At 39.7% G+C, this 14,115-nt stretch overlaps 1 protein-coding gene across 1 annotated transcript in view; it reads right to left on the reverse strand.

Moving 5' to 3' along the window:
• AK5 (adenylate kinase 5) overlaps positions 1 to 10,871 on the reverse strand; it is a 65,072-nt gene extending 54,201 nt beyond the window's left edge. Inside the window, exons 1-2 of the mRNA XM_008059679.2 lie at positions 10,671 to 10,871; positions 4,639 to 4,806 (exon numbers count right to left, since the gene is read on the reverse strand). Coding sequence (XP_008057870.1) covers positions 4,639 to 4,806; positions 10,671 to 10,839 — 337 coding nt within the window. The 5' untranslated portion in view covers positions 10,840 to 10,871. The remainder of the gene's footprint in view (positions 1 to 4,638; positions 4,807 to 10,670) is intronic.
• Between the last annotated feature and the right edge of the window lie 3,244 nt (positions 10,872 to 14,115).

The following is a 14,115-nucleotide window of genomic DNA, read 5'->3' on the forward strand; positions in this document are numbered from 1 at the left end:
CTCATAAGGTGACCTTGAACAATTATAATGCTATAAGAAAGCGATTGGCAGTAGCGGAAAACTGTCAGGGGAAGGGGGGTGGGACTGGCAGATGATGGAAACTGCTAGAGGAGGGAGGGGCATACCTCGTCAACAAGGGCACCTGCATGATCAATGTTTGTATATATAACCCTGTACCCCACATCTTTATAATAAATAAATAAATTTAAAAAAAGAAATAATCAACATTTTTGCAACATAACTCAATGCTAATCATTGATAATTGCCATTTAATTTTTTATATACCAGTAACAGAAGAACCATGAAACACAAATTCATATGCCTCAGATCTTATTTCCAGATTATATTAGATTAACTTTTTAGTTAATTTATATCTCTAAGCAACCTAGACTCATTAGAATTTAGAGTCAGAATAAATTTTAAAATAAAATACATAGCAATCAGCCCAGTCCAGTTATTTGATGGCAATTATTGAAATGTATTATTTCGAGTACTGAAGTATAAATTATTGAATGTAGGCAAAACATTTTAAAAAGCCAATGTCTAATAAGTAATGAAATGTTTTGGTAATATTTATTGAAATATAATTATAACTTATTAAGCAATATTTTAAAAAATCAACAGAAAAGTGATGCTTTCCTTACTATTATCAAGTCTTATGTGTGAAGTCATTTTAATTAATTATTTAATAAGTATTTTTAATTTTTTCAAATAATATAAAAAAGGAAGGTGTTTTTCATTTTGCTGTTTAAAAAAAAAAAAAAAAAGCTCTGAGTGGGTAGATTTGGATAGCAGAATTCTAAGATCATGTAACACAATGAGAATTGTTTCTTATCCTCAATCCCAAATAATGCAAATAATATCTAACTTTCACCTTTTTACTGCTTTATTAAACTTAGGTTAGGAATATGTTTGACCATTCTCTTTCTCAGAGACTCTAAATCCTGTCTTATTAGACTGAACAATATGAACTACTTCTAGTTTAAATAAATCTATTTTGAAAACCAAAAGCAAACTTTGGCTCTAAATAGCTGCTTTTAGCCTATTAACATATGGATAAATTATATATTGGCTTGAAGAAAAGAAATTACATGACTGATTCCAGTGACAATTTCTATCTCTATATCCACACTTGATCACGCAAACCATCAAACAGAGATTACAAATTCCATTGAATTTTTAAAATTTCAAACACACTAAGAAAGGTATGGTACCTCCAAGGAAAAAAAGTACTTGTCAACTAATAGAGACAACAAAAAAATTATGACCGAAAGAACTGACAGAGAATAGTATTAATTTATTGGGTGAGTTTAATTACTGAAACTTCCTAGCACATTAATTTTACTTCTTTCTAAACTTAATTTTATTCTATTTAACTTGTCTCTAATGCTTATAACTATTAGGATCCAACTCACTGAGGTTTTATGATTACATTATCATAAGAGAGATTTATGTCTATGCCAAGAGAGACAGCTTTAAAAAAAATTCTGTAGCACCAGAAGAGAAATGTTGTTTATATGTGGATACCTGTATCACCCCATACCCTTTTCAGATTGGTGCTAATAAAGAACTCATAAGGTTCAGGTACAATTATTATTATTATTATTTTTGAGTCGAAGTCTCACTCTGTTGCCCAGGCTGGAGTGAAGTAGCACGCTCACGGCCACCGAAGCCTCGACCTGCCAGACTTAGGCGATCCTTCTGCCTTAGCTTTTCCAAGTAGCTGGAACTACAAGCATGTGATACCATGCCTGGCTAATTTTTTGATTTATTTTTTAATTGTAGAGACAAGGGCTCACCAAGCTGCCCGGGCTGGTCTCGAACCCATGGACTCGGGCAATTCACTCGCCTTGACCTCCCAAAGTGCTGGGATTACAGGCTGAGCCACCAAGCCTGGCCACAATTATTTTATAATTCCTCAAAAGTCAAAAAGTTGCCCCAATTTTCTCAGACAACCTGAGTCATCTTTTTCTTTCTTCCCTTGTCTTGGTCCTCTTAAATTGTTTACGCTTATCTGTTCACCATTCTTGCAATACATAAAATATTAGGAGCCGGGCTTGGTGGCTCAGCCTGTAATCCCGCACCTTTGGGAGGCTGAGGTGAGTGGATTGCCTGAGCCCGCGGGTTCGAGACCCGCCTGGGCAGCAAGACCTCATCTCTACAATAAATAAAAAAAAAAAATCAGCCGGGCGTGGTTGCGCATGCCTGTAATTCCGGCTACTAGGAAGGCTGAGGCGGAAGGATCGCCGGAGCCCAGCAGGTCGAGGCTGCGGTGGCCGGGAGCGGCCACTGCACTCCAGTCTGGGTGACCGAGTGAGACTCCAACTAAAAAAATAAATAAATAAAATAAAATAAAATAAAATATTAGGATACAGATGCAAGTCGATAATCAGAATCACAACCTTGGGAAACAAGTTAATTTCACTGAGTTAAAAGGAAATGTGAAGTGGGGGATAGTTGAGCATTTACATCTTCTCCAAAGATCTTAGTTTATTGACATATTTTAATCATTTTCATATAAAATTCACGGTATACACACACAAAAAAATCATACATGTGCTCTTTTACCCAAGAGCAATTTGGTATTAAACCGTTTTCACGGACAAGCAAACTTCCATTTGTTCACACTGTTACTAATTGGCAATACTGTTCCACAGAAATGAGAAAACCAAAACAGAAGGAACGTGCTCTGTCCACATACAACAATAAAATGGTGAAACAAATCCCAATTACTCTTCATCGGTAGCTCTATCCTTTAGTGAAGTAATTCCTTGTGTTCTAGGTAAGGACTCCAAATTGTTAAGCACACAAAAAAGGATTCCACTTCCAAGAATAGGAATTTACAGCATAAGAGTGGCCATCAGTCCCTTCCCACTGTGGGAGCTTCTCTGAGCTCTCAACAAATCCTACTTTCTCAAAAAAAACCCAAAAAACGACCACCATAAGCCATAAGAATATTTTGACTTTTTGAAACTGATTTCTAACCTCTCTTCCTGGTGATCTTGTTTTTAACAATTCAGGGCCAAATATATTTGCAATTTTATTTTCATTTCACTTTGAAAGGTACAATTGTCACTGTAGTCTGGTGGCCTGAAATTCTTGTCACAGTGTGTTACTCACATGCGTTTTTCCTAGTTCCACATTGTTAAATCATGCTCCTTGGGAGCATGGCTTCTCTGCATGGGGGCTGTATGCATTTGGCATTCTGTTAATAGTAACTGACTCTGGACATTTCATGGTAGATTTTCGCTCTCAGTTATCTCTGGAAGAACTGAATCAAACTGGAAAGTGAGACAATGACTACAGATGGTGGATATGCACAAGTCTCCTCATGATTTTTATAGATTTTGAGAAAGAATTCTGAAGAGTGGCAAATATCCATTTTTCAAAAACATTTAAAACATTTTTAATATCTAGTCCTAGTGAGTTGGCATGAGACTGATATTTCCATATTCAGCGTAAGATTCCTAGTAGCCATTTTAAGAATTAACCATTATCGTTGTGTTTCTGGTTACTACTCAGACGTTACGTGCTGCGTAAAACACTATTCTATGAGATTTGCTTGTTTATGAACATGGAAACTTAGATTTTATTGTGTCAGCTTGCTATAAGGAAGATTCATTTATATAATTCTTTACCACTAGATTACTATTTTTCTCTCTAAATTTAACAGTGAATAAAAAACCAGTTTGCTGAATTAAAGAGGAAAATTCATGTCATGTTTAGAAAATTTTCATTTTCTCTTTTAGAGATGATCTCTCTATGTTGCCCATGCTGGACTTGAACTCCTGGGCTCAGGTGATCTTCCTGCCTCCTTCCCAAGTAGTTAGGACTAACCCTGTGTCTGGCGCTTAGAAAATTTCTAATGCACTCAGCTACCTGTATTAAAAATTAGATAAAGCTACTAGACAATCAATCTTGAAGCGATCACTTTCAATTTATTATAGAGAATTTGTTTTTTTGTTTTGTTTTGTTTTGTTTTTGAGTTGGAGTCTCACTCTGTCGCCCAGACTGGAGTGCAGTGGCACGCTCCCCAGCCACCTCGGCCTCAACCTGCCGGGCTCCGGCGATCCTTCTTCTACGACACGGTAATGAGAATCTATGAAAATGCAATAGGCATTCAATTATGGAAGTATCACCATTTCCATTTATTAAAAATTATTCTAAAAATATGTTCATTTACTGTCCCTTGAGTTTTTGTTTCTGCCACTTGTCATTTTCCAACTAAGCATTTGCAAATCCTGTACATAATGACCATTTTTATTTTATTTTATTTTTTGATGTTATTTTAAAGATGTGGGGTACAATTCAGGATTAGGTATAAAAGTGGACATCGTACAGGTAAAGTTTGGGTCTCCCTTTGGTCCTCACCTGGCCTGGTTTGAGATCAGGTACACTTACTGATATTGTCCACACACAACCCAACCTCCCTGCCTACTGCCAAACCCTTTCTTATAGGATTATGGTAAATGTTCAGGGTCCGCTTAGGAATAAGAAACATGTGACACTCGGTTCTTCATTTCTGTGATAGATCACTGAGTATGATACACTCTAAATCCATCATAATGGGCATTTTAAAAAATGTAAATATATAATCAGTTAGCAATAGCATGAAAATTTTGCATTCTGCTCTCATACCTATGACAAGAACGATTTTTGGTCGAGGTCGAGTAGGATCAAAAACTTCATACTCCTCAATTAACTCTGCTGTCTCGGAGAGATCAGTGTCACTTTCTATGGAGAATTGGTGGATTGGAGGAAGCCGATCATATCGCCGATATGGAAAGTTGGGATTTTCAGGCATTACTGCAAAAGAGTAAGATGACTTTGAAAAGGGGAAAAAAAGTATATTAACAAAACACTTCTTACTCTTAACCAGTTAGTAAAATAAACTCTAAAACTATTATTTTATTTTATTTTACTTTTTTAACTGGAACAAGGCTAGGCGGTCAGCAAACCTTTTTCTAAATTTTGGGCTTTGCGAGCCATGCAGTTTCATATTCAATTAGGCCACGGTAGCATAAAAGCAGTCACAGACAACATATAAACACACGAGTGTGCCGGTGTTCCAATAAAACTTTACTTATAAAAACAGGCAGTGAGATAAACTTGACCCGTGGGACTTTGCCATGCCCTGCTCTAGAGAACCCTTTTCAAATACTGCCAAGTCTTGTCTGGTAGGATGCATACATCTTTGCTGCTGCAATCGGTGCTCCCTGGAGTTGTACAGTACGTAACCTTCACAACCATACGCAGCTTCCCACAGAGTCAATGCCTATGCATCAGGCATTTTATTCATTCAAAAAATAAAGATATGCACTAACTATGACCCAGAAACTCTAGTGTGGTCTAGTGAAATGGCTTGGTGGCATAACAAACAAAAACTAGGGTCTTGTCACAAGTCAGGCAGACGGGAGCACACAATTTCTACCATTAGAATAGCTTTCAATATCACTGAAATTTACTTTCCAATATATTCATTATCTTTAATGTATTCGGTTTAAAATGCAAATATGAAGATTTAGGTTTATGTCTACAGCGGCAAGAAATACTTGCCATCCATTGCCATTTAGAATGTGCCAGATAGGATAGTGTGTGAAGGGTGATGCAGAAGAATAAGATGTGATTCCATCCCTGCTTACAAAGTAGAGCATCTATGCTTGTATTTGACAGCAGTAGGCACACCAGGCGGGATGCGTGCTAACATCAGTATCTCTCAAGGCAAACGCCACAGTGACTCAACACAACTCGCCCCAAGCCACCGTCATCTGCAGCCTGGACGACCGCAACAGACTCCTCGTAGGTCTGCCAGCTTGCACGCTTGTCCTCACAATCTGTTGCCTGAAATGCTCTTCTCTTTGGTCTCACGGCTGTTTCTCGTCATTCACTTTCAAGGTCACCTCCTGTAAGAGGACTTTACTGGCTTTCTAACCTAGTGTGGCCACCGGGAGAATCTCATGGACATCACTCTAATGCACTGCACGGTATCCACCACGTCACCCTCTGAGGGTTTTCTCATTCATTCGCTCATTCATTGTTTGCTTTCTCCCAGTAGGTTGTAAGCGCCACGAGAACAGGGACCTTACCGAGCATCTACAACTCTGTGTCCCTGGGATCCAGACTGTGCTCGGTGGCCGATCAGTGCCCAATAATTATTTGTTAAAGAACAAAGAGAACAACTTGCTGAAGCAGGCAGAGTGTGGCCGTGGTGTGGCAGGCCTCAAGGACCAGGGTTTAGCTTTAATCTAGTGGAAAGTGGAGATTTCGGGGTAGGGGCTTAAATAAGTGACATAAAACGATATATATATGTTTTTTAAATAAAATGAATCTGGTGGTGGTTAGAATGGATTGGAGTAGAAAAAGACTAAAAGCAGAAAGAGTAGCAGTCTCTGGGGTTTATTCGTGTTTTAAGGTTTAGAAAACAGTCCCTCACTGTCACCTCCCTCGATCTCACAAGGGCACAGGGTGTGTATTCATCACTGAGCCAGATTCTAGCAGTGTGACAACACCCCGGAAGCAAGCAGCCGATTTGGGAACGTGTATCAAGCCCACCAAAGCATCATCTTGTTCACCCAGGTACTAGGTGGGGTGCAGCCACAGCAACTGACCAGAGGTCCTCTGACGACTCCCAAGGGAACCTGCAGCCCACAGAGGTGCTCCATCTAAACCAGTTCGATGCAGTTTGAATTGGAGCCCTCACCAGGTGAGGGCTTAGGCTAAAGAACTTGCAGGGCAAATGGAAGTGGATGGCTGGAGGATGGACATGGTGAGGGTTGGAATGTGAGACATGAAAGGAGGCGACGGCTCAGAAGCAATTTCTAGGTCTCAAGTCTAGAAGGAAAGGGAACACATTGCATTTCATACAGCCTCTTTCTGCCCTCCTTCTGCTCCAGAAATACCGGGCTTCTCTCATTCTCGACCACATCACAGCTTCTCTCTCTGCCTCAGCAACTTCTGTTCTCTGTTCCCTGGTCCTCGCTCAATCCCCTCCACCCTTCCCTAGCTAACACAGATTCAGCTTTCTGTTTCCAAGGATCAGCACATCACTGCTTCCAGGAAGCCCACCCTGAACCCCAGCTTAGGTTGGATCAGTTAATATGGTTACTTCCATAACATACGGTATTTCCAATAGCACCAGTTGTATTTTTAATTATATTTTGAGTGCCCGACTTCCTTGATAGACTGTAAGGTCCCTGAGGGAAGGGGCTGCTTTTTCTTGGTGGCTGTATCACCAGGCCTAAAAAAAGATCTGGCACATAGTAGTACTAAAAAAAAAAAAAAAAAAAAGCTATTTAGCTGCTCAACTGACCTGACTGGTTCATTGACTGATTTCATGGAAAAAGAAAAAAAATAAGAAGTGCTGGTCTTGAAACAAATAAGGTTTTTTTTTTTGACATGTTGACTGTAAGATAATAATGAGATATTCCAAAGAGAAATTCCGTGGATGTTTGGAACTATGGAATTACAACTCTAATTCCCTGGTGATTTTTTATTCAGTTATATGCATGTAGCAGGAAAAATGAAGAATACTCATCTCACACTTAACACTTTAAAGACTGTCAACCAGTTAATTTATCTTTGCTTTACCATATTTCAATTTAGGAAAGTAGTTTGATTAGATGATAAAAATGCTTCATTTCATAGAATATTTTTTCATAATAATAATATATTAGCATATAGATGTCAGTATTTTTGCAAAAAGATGCATGAATCACTATATCTAGAAATAATAACTATGCTTTAAACGACTTGGCAGTTAGCAATTCTGTTGCATTTAATAAGCTATTCCACACATTATAGCTAAAACTTACAAGGCCTAAGTGAGTAAAGCATTTCATAAAATAAAATTTTATTGTTACAGGACAAATCAGCTTAGAAACCACTTTCTATCTCTTAGCATTCCTTTTGATATGGGACAGTGTGATATGACATTCTTGTCATCCCAGTACATAAAAAGGCTATATCTGTGATTTATGAATTAATTATTAATCTCTGGGTGGTAATTTTGATAAAGTATTAGTAAGAATGGAGAGCCGAAAATTAACAAGAAATTTTATTTTAATGAAAAGCAAGCCTATGTTTTCCGTTTCTATTTTAGCATATCTGCTACATCAGGAGTCCCAAATTCATCCTTTGTGAACCCAACACAGCCCCTGAGATGTTTTGCTCAGCTTGAATATCTTCTCATGATGTGTACTTGATGGCCTTTAGAAGATGACTATTCTCTCTAGTTCTGCTGTCTAGTTTGGCCACAATCCTCACCATTCTCTATTATCCACTTGGCCTTCCCGGCTTCTATGTATAGACAAGCCAAGTAACAGTATCAAATAGAAGCATCGAGGTTTCATTTTGTTACTAGAACTTTTATACTGAGTATAAAAGCGAATTTTAACTAATTCGTGTGATAGCCTCTTAGATTTAATTTTTAAAATATAAAATATCTTATATTGAATTCAGTAACATCTGAGGGGTTTTAGTGCCTTAAGGTTTACAAAACATTTCCCCACACTCATCTTACTTGATCTGACAAGGGTATGGGGTACGGATTTGACACTGAGCCAGATTCTAGCAGTGTGGCAACATCCTGGGAAGTCAGCCAGCCATTTGGAGAATGCGTATCAAGCCCACCAAAATATCTTCTTGTTCAACCATGTACTAGGCGGCGTGCGGCTGCAGCAACTGACCAAAGGTCCTCTGACAACTCCCGAGAGCACGTGCAGCCCACAGAGGTGCCCCCATCTAAGCTGAGTCGATGCAGTTTGAATTGGAGCCCTAGACCCCAACTCTGCTCACTCACTACTCTGTGGACCTAGGCTGCGCTTGGTGAACCCAAGCCCCAATGGCTTAGAAAGAGCGGACTGTATAACTTGGGACTCTACTCCATTATCAGCCAGAAACTGGGTCTATGCATAGACTGTACAGGAAGACTAAAAACCTCTTTAGAATTGGGGTGATTCTAAGGGTCAAATCAAGATATCCAGGGCAAATTCAACTTAGTAAGCATATGAGATCACCATCTTAACCTTAGAACTTATAGGCTGTAATGCCACGGCTTATTTTTTTTTAACTGAGTGATGTTTAATTATCTCTCTGTGGACATTGGATGGGGGTGAAGCATCTTGTATAATAATGTGATTAACTACTAAGACAGGGAGTGCTAAAGTTATTACTTTACATCACACCAAATATTTTCTAATTATTTATCTGTTTTTTGGTCTATTATAACATTTGAAGGCTTCTGAAATTAGTTTTAAGTAGCAGTTTCAGATATCTCATTTGCTTCTCAGCAGGGTTGGGAAATTTGGTTGAGGGCCACATCTTTCAGCAAAACGTTTGTGCGCCCACACCTAAATCACCTCGTATTGACTCCTATATGAGTAGCAAAGGACTCTTCTCTGTGAAATGTTATTTCTGCTTTCCCTCTTTCGCTTCCGCTTCTTGAACATTAGCATACTACGACTTGTTCCCACACTGCATTCAAATAAAATCTAAGTGGGTCATGACTGAATAAGGTTAAACAAACCAAGACTTGCCTCTTGCTTATGTTCACTGCAAATAGAATTGTCTCCACTTCAAATTCTGTCTGTGTAGCATAAAATTGTGGTGCAATTTTTGAGAATGGTTTAAATTTTGAAAATAGAGTGATCTGGGCCAATTGAAAGAATTCTTCTATTTTGAACTGATTCCATTTTACACGTACTATGATACTCCACGTGGAAACCCAGATTTTGATATGCACATTATTTCAGAAAGATATCAGAACACCACAAACCTTCTCAAATGAACTTCACTTCCCAGCTCCAAACAACTCCAAAAATTTCAACACGTTTAATTCTACTTCTTTTATGGCACCCGTATGCCAAATCTAACACACGGTATTCAGTATCTGCTTAATACCCTTTTATGGAATTAATGAGCATAAACTGTATATCCATTTATCCAGAGGAATTAATATGAACTCTGAACCTGGAAATATATTACTAAGCCAAATCTCTTTCCAGCTAATGAGACACATGCTGAAGTGTTACACAATAACTACCAATTTTACGTGTAGTCTACCCATTTATTCGAAAGCATCTTATTTGCAGCTTTAAGGAAAAAAAATCAAGGTTTGCTCATCTAATTCACAGTGCAAAATAATGAAGTCAGTAATATAAAATTTCATTAAGCCTTTAGTGAATTGCCGGCCAGAGTTGAAGTCTTACTCTGTCACCCAGGCTGGAGTTCAGTGACACACTCATGACCACCCCAGTGTCGACCTGCTGGGCTCCAGGAGATCCTTCCCCCTCAGCCTTCCAAGTAGCCGGAACTACAGGTGCATGCTATCACGCCCGGCTAAATTTTGATTTATTGTAGAGACGAGGTCTTGTCCAGTTGCCCCGGCTGGTCTTGAACCTGCAGGCTCAGGCAATACACTCACACTGGCCTTCCAAAGTGCTGGGACCACAGGCTGAGCCACCGAGCCTGGCCGATTTTACAAATCTGTTGTGTGTCTTTCCATGTTGGAATCAGTAGTAGAGCTAGATGAATCATGTCCCAGGGACCTACATTCTCCCAGGCATTTATAAACCCAAAACATCCAATCACTGCCTGTTATCTACATGGCATGCCTTAGAGCCAGTTGCTCTCACTGGAAGTGCTTGTTGTCCCACATAATGTATATACATTACCATTTCTCAGAAAGGATCTCCGGGACTGTCCACCATTTAGCGGAGGCAGGGTCTTCTTTTCCTGGCTGACAAATGTATCCCATTTTACTTTGTCGCAGCCACCCAGTTCCTTCACTTTCTGTAAACAGCTTTCCAAGTACTCTACCGGGTCTTCGGGCTTAGCGCACATCAGCCCATTCAGAAGGCTCTGGAATACAACAAAAGGTGCACACGTAAATGATGTTTCGACACTACCTTTGATAAAGCAGTGCTATGTCCCCCCTTTGAATTCTGGGCTGTTTTTGTGCTTTGCATCCGTCTTTTAATAAACAACTGGAGTCGAAATTATGATCTGATTGAGTAATTTAGACAAATGCCCTCAAATTCTGGGTCAGTTAGTCTTCGGGTCAGCACTCTCTGCCTTTCAAAGCAACTCAGGCAGCTATCTAGTTTAAAAATGGAAAGACACAGCCGGGCTTGGTGGCTCAGCCTGTAATCCCAGCACTTTGGGAGGCTGAGGTGAGTGGATTGCCTGAGTCCCTGGGGTTCGAGACCCACCTGGGCAACTTGGCGAGACCTCATCTCTACAATAAATAAAAAAAAAATTAGCTGGGTGTGATAGCGTGCGCCTGTAGCTCCAGCTACTTGGAAGGCTGAGGCGGAAGGATCGCCAGAGCCCAGCAGGTCGAGGCTGCAGTGGCCGGGAGTGTGCCACTGCACTCCAGTCTGGGTGACAGAGTGAGGCTCCAACTCAAAAAAAAAAAAGGAAGACACTTATCACTGTGAGAAAAAGGGCAGCGTGTGAAAACGCCCCCATCATTATTCACCTCACTCCTTCCCATCCTTGAAGTCTCCAAGCCTCGATTTCTTCTGAAAAATGGGGGTAATAAGAAATATCTCGTAGATATTTTTTAATAATGAAAAAACATTTATATTGGCACAATCCATACTAAGTGTCTAACATGAAGTAAGCACCCAATAAGTGCTGCTGCTGCTTTCAGTTATTATTGTTATCCAGGGGTCTCCCCTGAATCCCTGGGTTGGCTTATGGACCTGCTTCTCTGAATTCCTATCGAATTCAGCAGAAAAGTGCCACACTTGTTATTTATACTGAAACCATCAGGTTACACGTTGGTCTCCCCCTTCTAAACTATAAGCTGTTCCCCAACTCAGAGTGCATCTTAATTGTTTTTCAATACCCAGCACATGACACTTTCCCTGGCACACGGTCGGTGCATATTAAACCGGTTTCTGATTAGGAAAAGAATCTCTCAAAATTCAACTCTGAGTGAGACTCAAAAACAAAAATAGAAAGAACCTGAAGTCTCAGGCTAAAAGAAAAATGCTCTTTGATGTCTAGTAAGGCAGTACGGTACCCATGGATGCTTGAGAGGAAAAGGACCGGGGTCCTGTGATTTCTTTTCCGTCCCCGATGACCCATGTGTCACACGTGCCAGCTTCTTAAAACGCTACAAGTGTGGAAATGCTGACTTCCGGAAACCAGACTGATATGCAAAATATTTTCCTTCGGGGTGTTTCATGGAAAAAAACACAAGGACTATTTTTTTTAAGTTTTGTGGCTTTTAATTTTAATTTTATATAAAACCATATGAAAATCTATTTGACAATAGTTTCCCCAAATCAATATTTGACTGAATAGAAAAGACTGAATTATGAACCACAAGATTTGCAGAAGGTAAGGAGGATTTCACAACAGAAAATGTTTTGCCAATTTATCTTCTTCATAGCCCGTTCCTAAGAGATAACAACAGCAACAACAACAATAATTGCTTGCACAAATAATTATACAGTGAGTTTTCACTTAGTATCATCCATAGGTTCTTGGAAACCGAAATTTTAAGCGAAACAAAGTATAATGGCACTTGTATAAAGACCATTAACACCAATATACCTTATATGCTATCGCCAACATTACATAAGGTTTGTTATCACCAAAATACATGATTAAAACACCCTTTGAAAGGCTGATGTCTTTTCCACATTCAATATTTTATTTTCAAATTAGTCTTGTGTAGTTTTCCCAGAATGGCAGGTGGATTTGTTTTCTGAAAATCCTAAACAGAGTGGGTTAGCATGTGTAACTGTATCAGACAACTTCAATCCCAGCGGGAGTGGAGAAAGCCCACCTGGGTATCCAACCCAGCTGATGTGTCAAAGTCCCCCTGCAGCTCAGCTGCTCACATTCCTCCTGCACACTGGGCCTGTATGAGCTTTATTCATGTAAAAGACCTCTGGCCCACTCATGCATTTGTTTACCCAATGCCCACTCAGCCCTGTGTGGCATTATTAACCTCATTTTATGGATCAGAAAACCATGGCTCTGAGATGTTAATGACTTGCTGAAGGCTACTCAGCTCGAAATGCCTAGGCCATGATTCAGTACATCCTTCTTTGTACATCTTGCAAAAATATGACAAAGGGTAACAGAACATACCAGATTCACTGGGCCTTGTGTATAATCCAACTAACAACATACATTACTCAAGATTAGGGCTTCTACTTTTTAAGAAATCCCTACTGTTGCCTAAAATGGGTAAACACACTCAATGAATCTTTTCTGACTAGAAAACAAACATTTCCGGCCTTTCTACACAAAATGGATTCCTCAAAGGGCACTGATTTAGAAGGGGACCATCAGTTCCACTGCCTCATGGATAATTTAAATCCTTTTTTCTAGTAGCCAACCCCATTATCAGGGGTCGGAGACAACCAGCCGATATAATGTCTCAATCCCCGAGTTAATCCTTGGAGAACCTGAATGATCTAACGGGACTTTCCACAGTATTCCAATTAATAGCCAAATCTCTGTGGTGTAGGATCAAAAATACACCATAAGGTTAAGCTTGAAGTAAGAACTCATGACAAAATCAGGAAAAAGGCGTGTTTTAAAAAATTAATCTAAAAATGGAAACACCTCTCAAATATGAGCCTACCAAAGATATGTCACGTTCCGTTGAGCCTACACGGTGTCTCTGATCAGGAAGAACTCTGAAGAGTTAGTTAGAGAGATCTACTTGCTTGACAACAGTCCGTCATTCGGTCTAGAATGGTGTCCAACCTTCACGACTGGGGCCAATGTTTTGGAGTTTAATAGGTATCTGATTGTTAAACTTGGTATGCCTAGAATATTGTGGTTTTGATGGAGAAAATCCACTTCAGGAACCTAAAATATTTCGTTTTACAGTCTGCACTCCTCACGTGGAGAACCGCTGAGTTTTGCTTCCCTCTGGCAGAGTGCACAGAACAAGTTCATTCTCCTGGAAGGAGTCGCCTTTGGGGCCAGGGCAGATTATTTCCCTCTTCCCACTATATCCAGGACTGAATCTAAGTGCACTGTGTGACCGCATCTCACCTAAGCAGGCTGACATCCCTTTCCGGGTGTGCCCTATTTCAAATCGTCGCATTCATATGCAGAAAAGCCAACAAAAAACACACAACCCGGAAA

The sequence above is a fragment of the Carlito syrichta genome, unplaced genomic scaffold (genome assembly GCF_000164805.1).
Source record: "Carlito syrichta isolate Samal-C Ts95f unplaced genomic scaffold, Tarsius_syrichta-2.0.1 Scaffold91627, whole genome shotgun sequence".
NCBI classification, from domain to species: domain Eukaryota; kingdom Metazoa; phylum Chordata; class Mammalia; order Primates; family Tarsiidae; genus Carlito; species Carlito syrichta.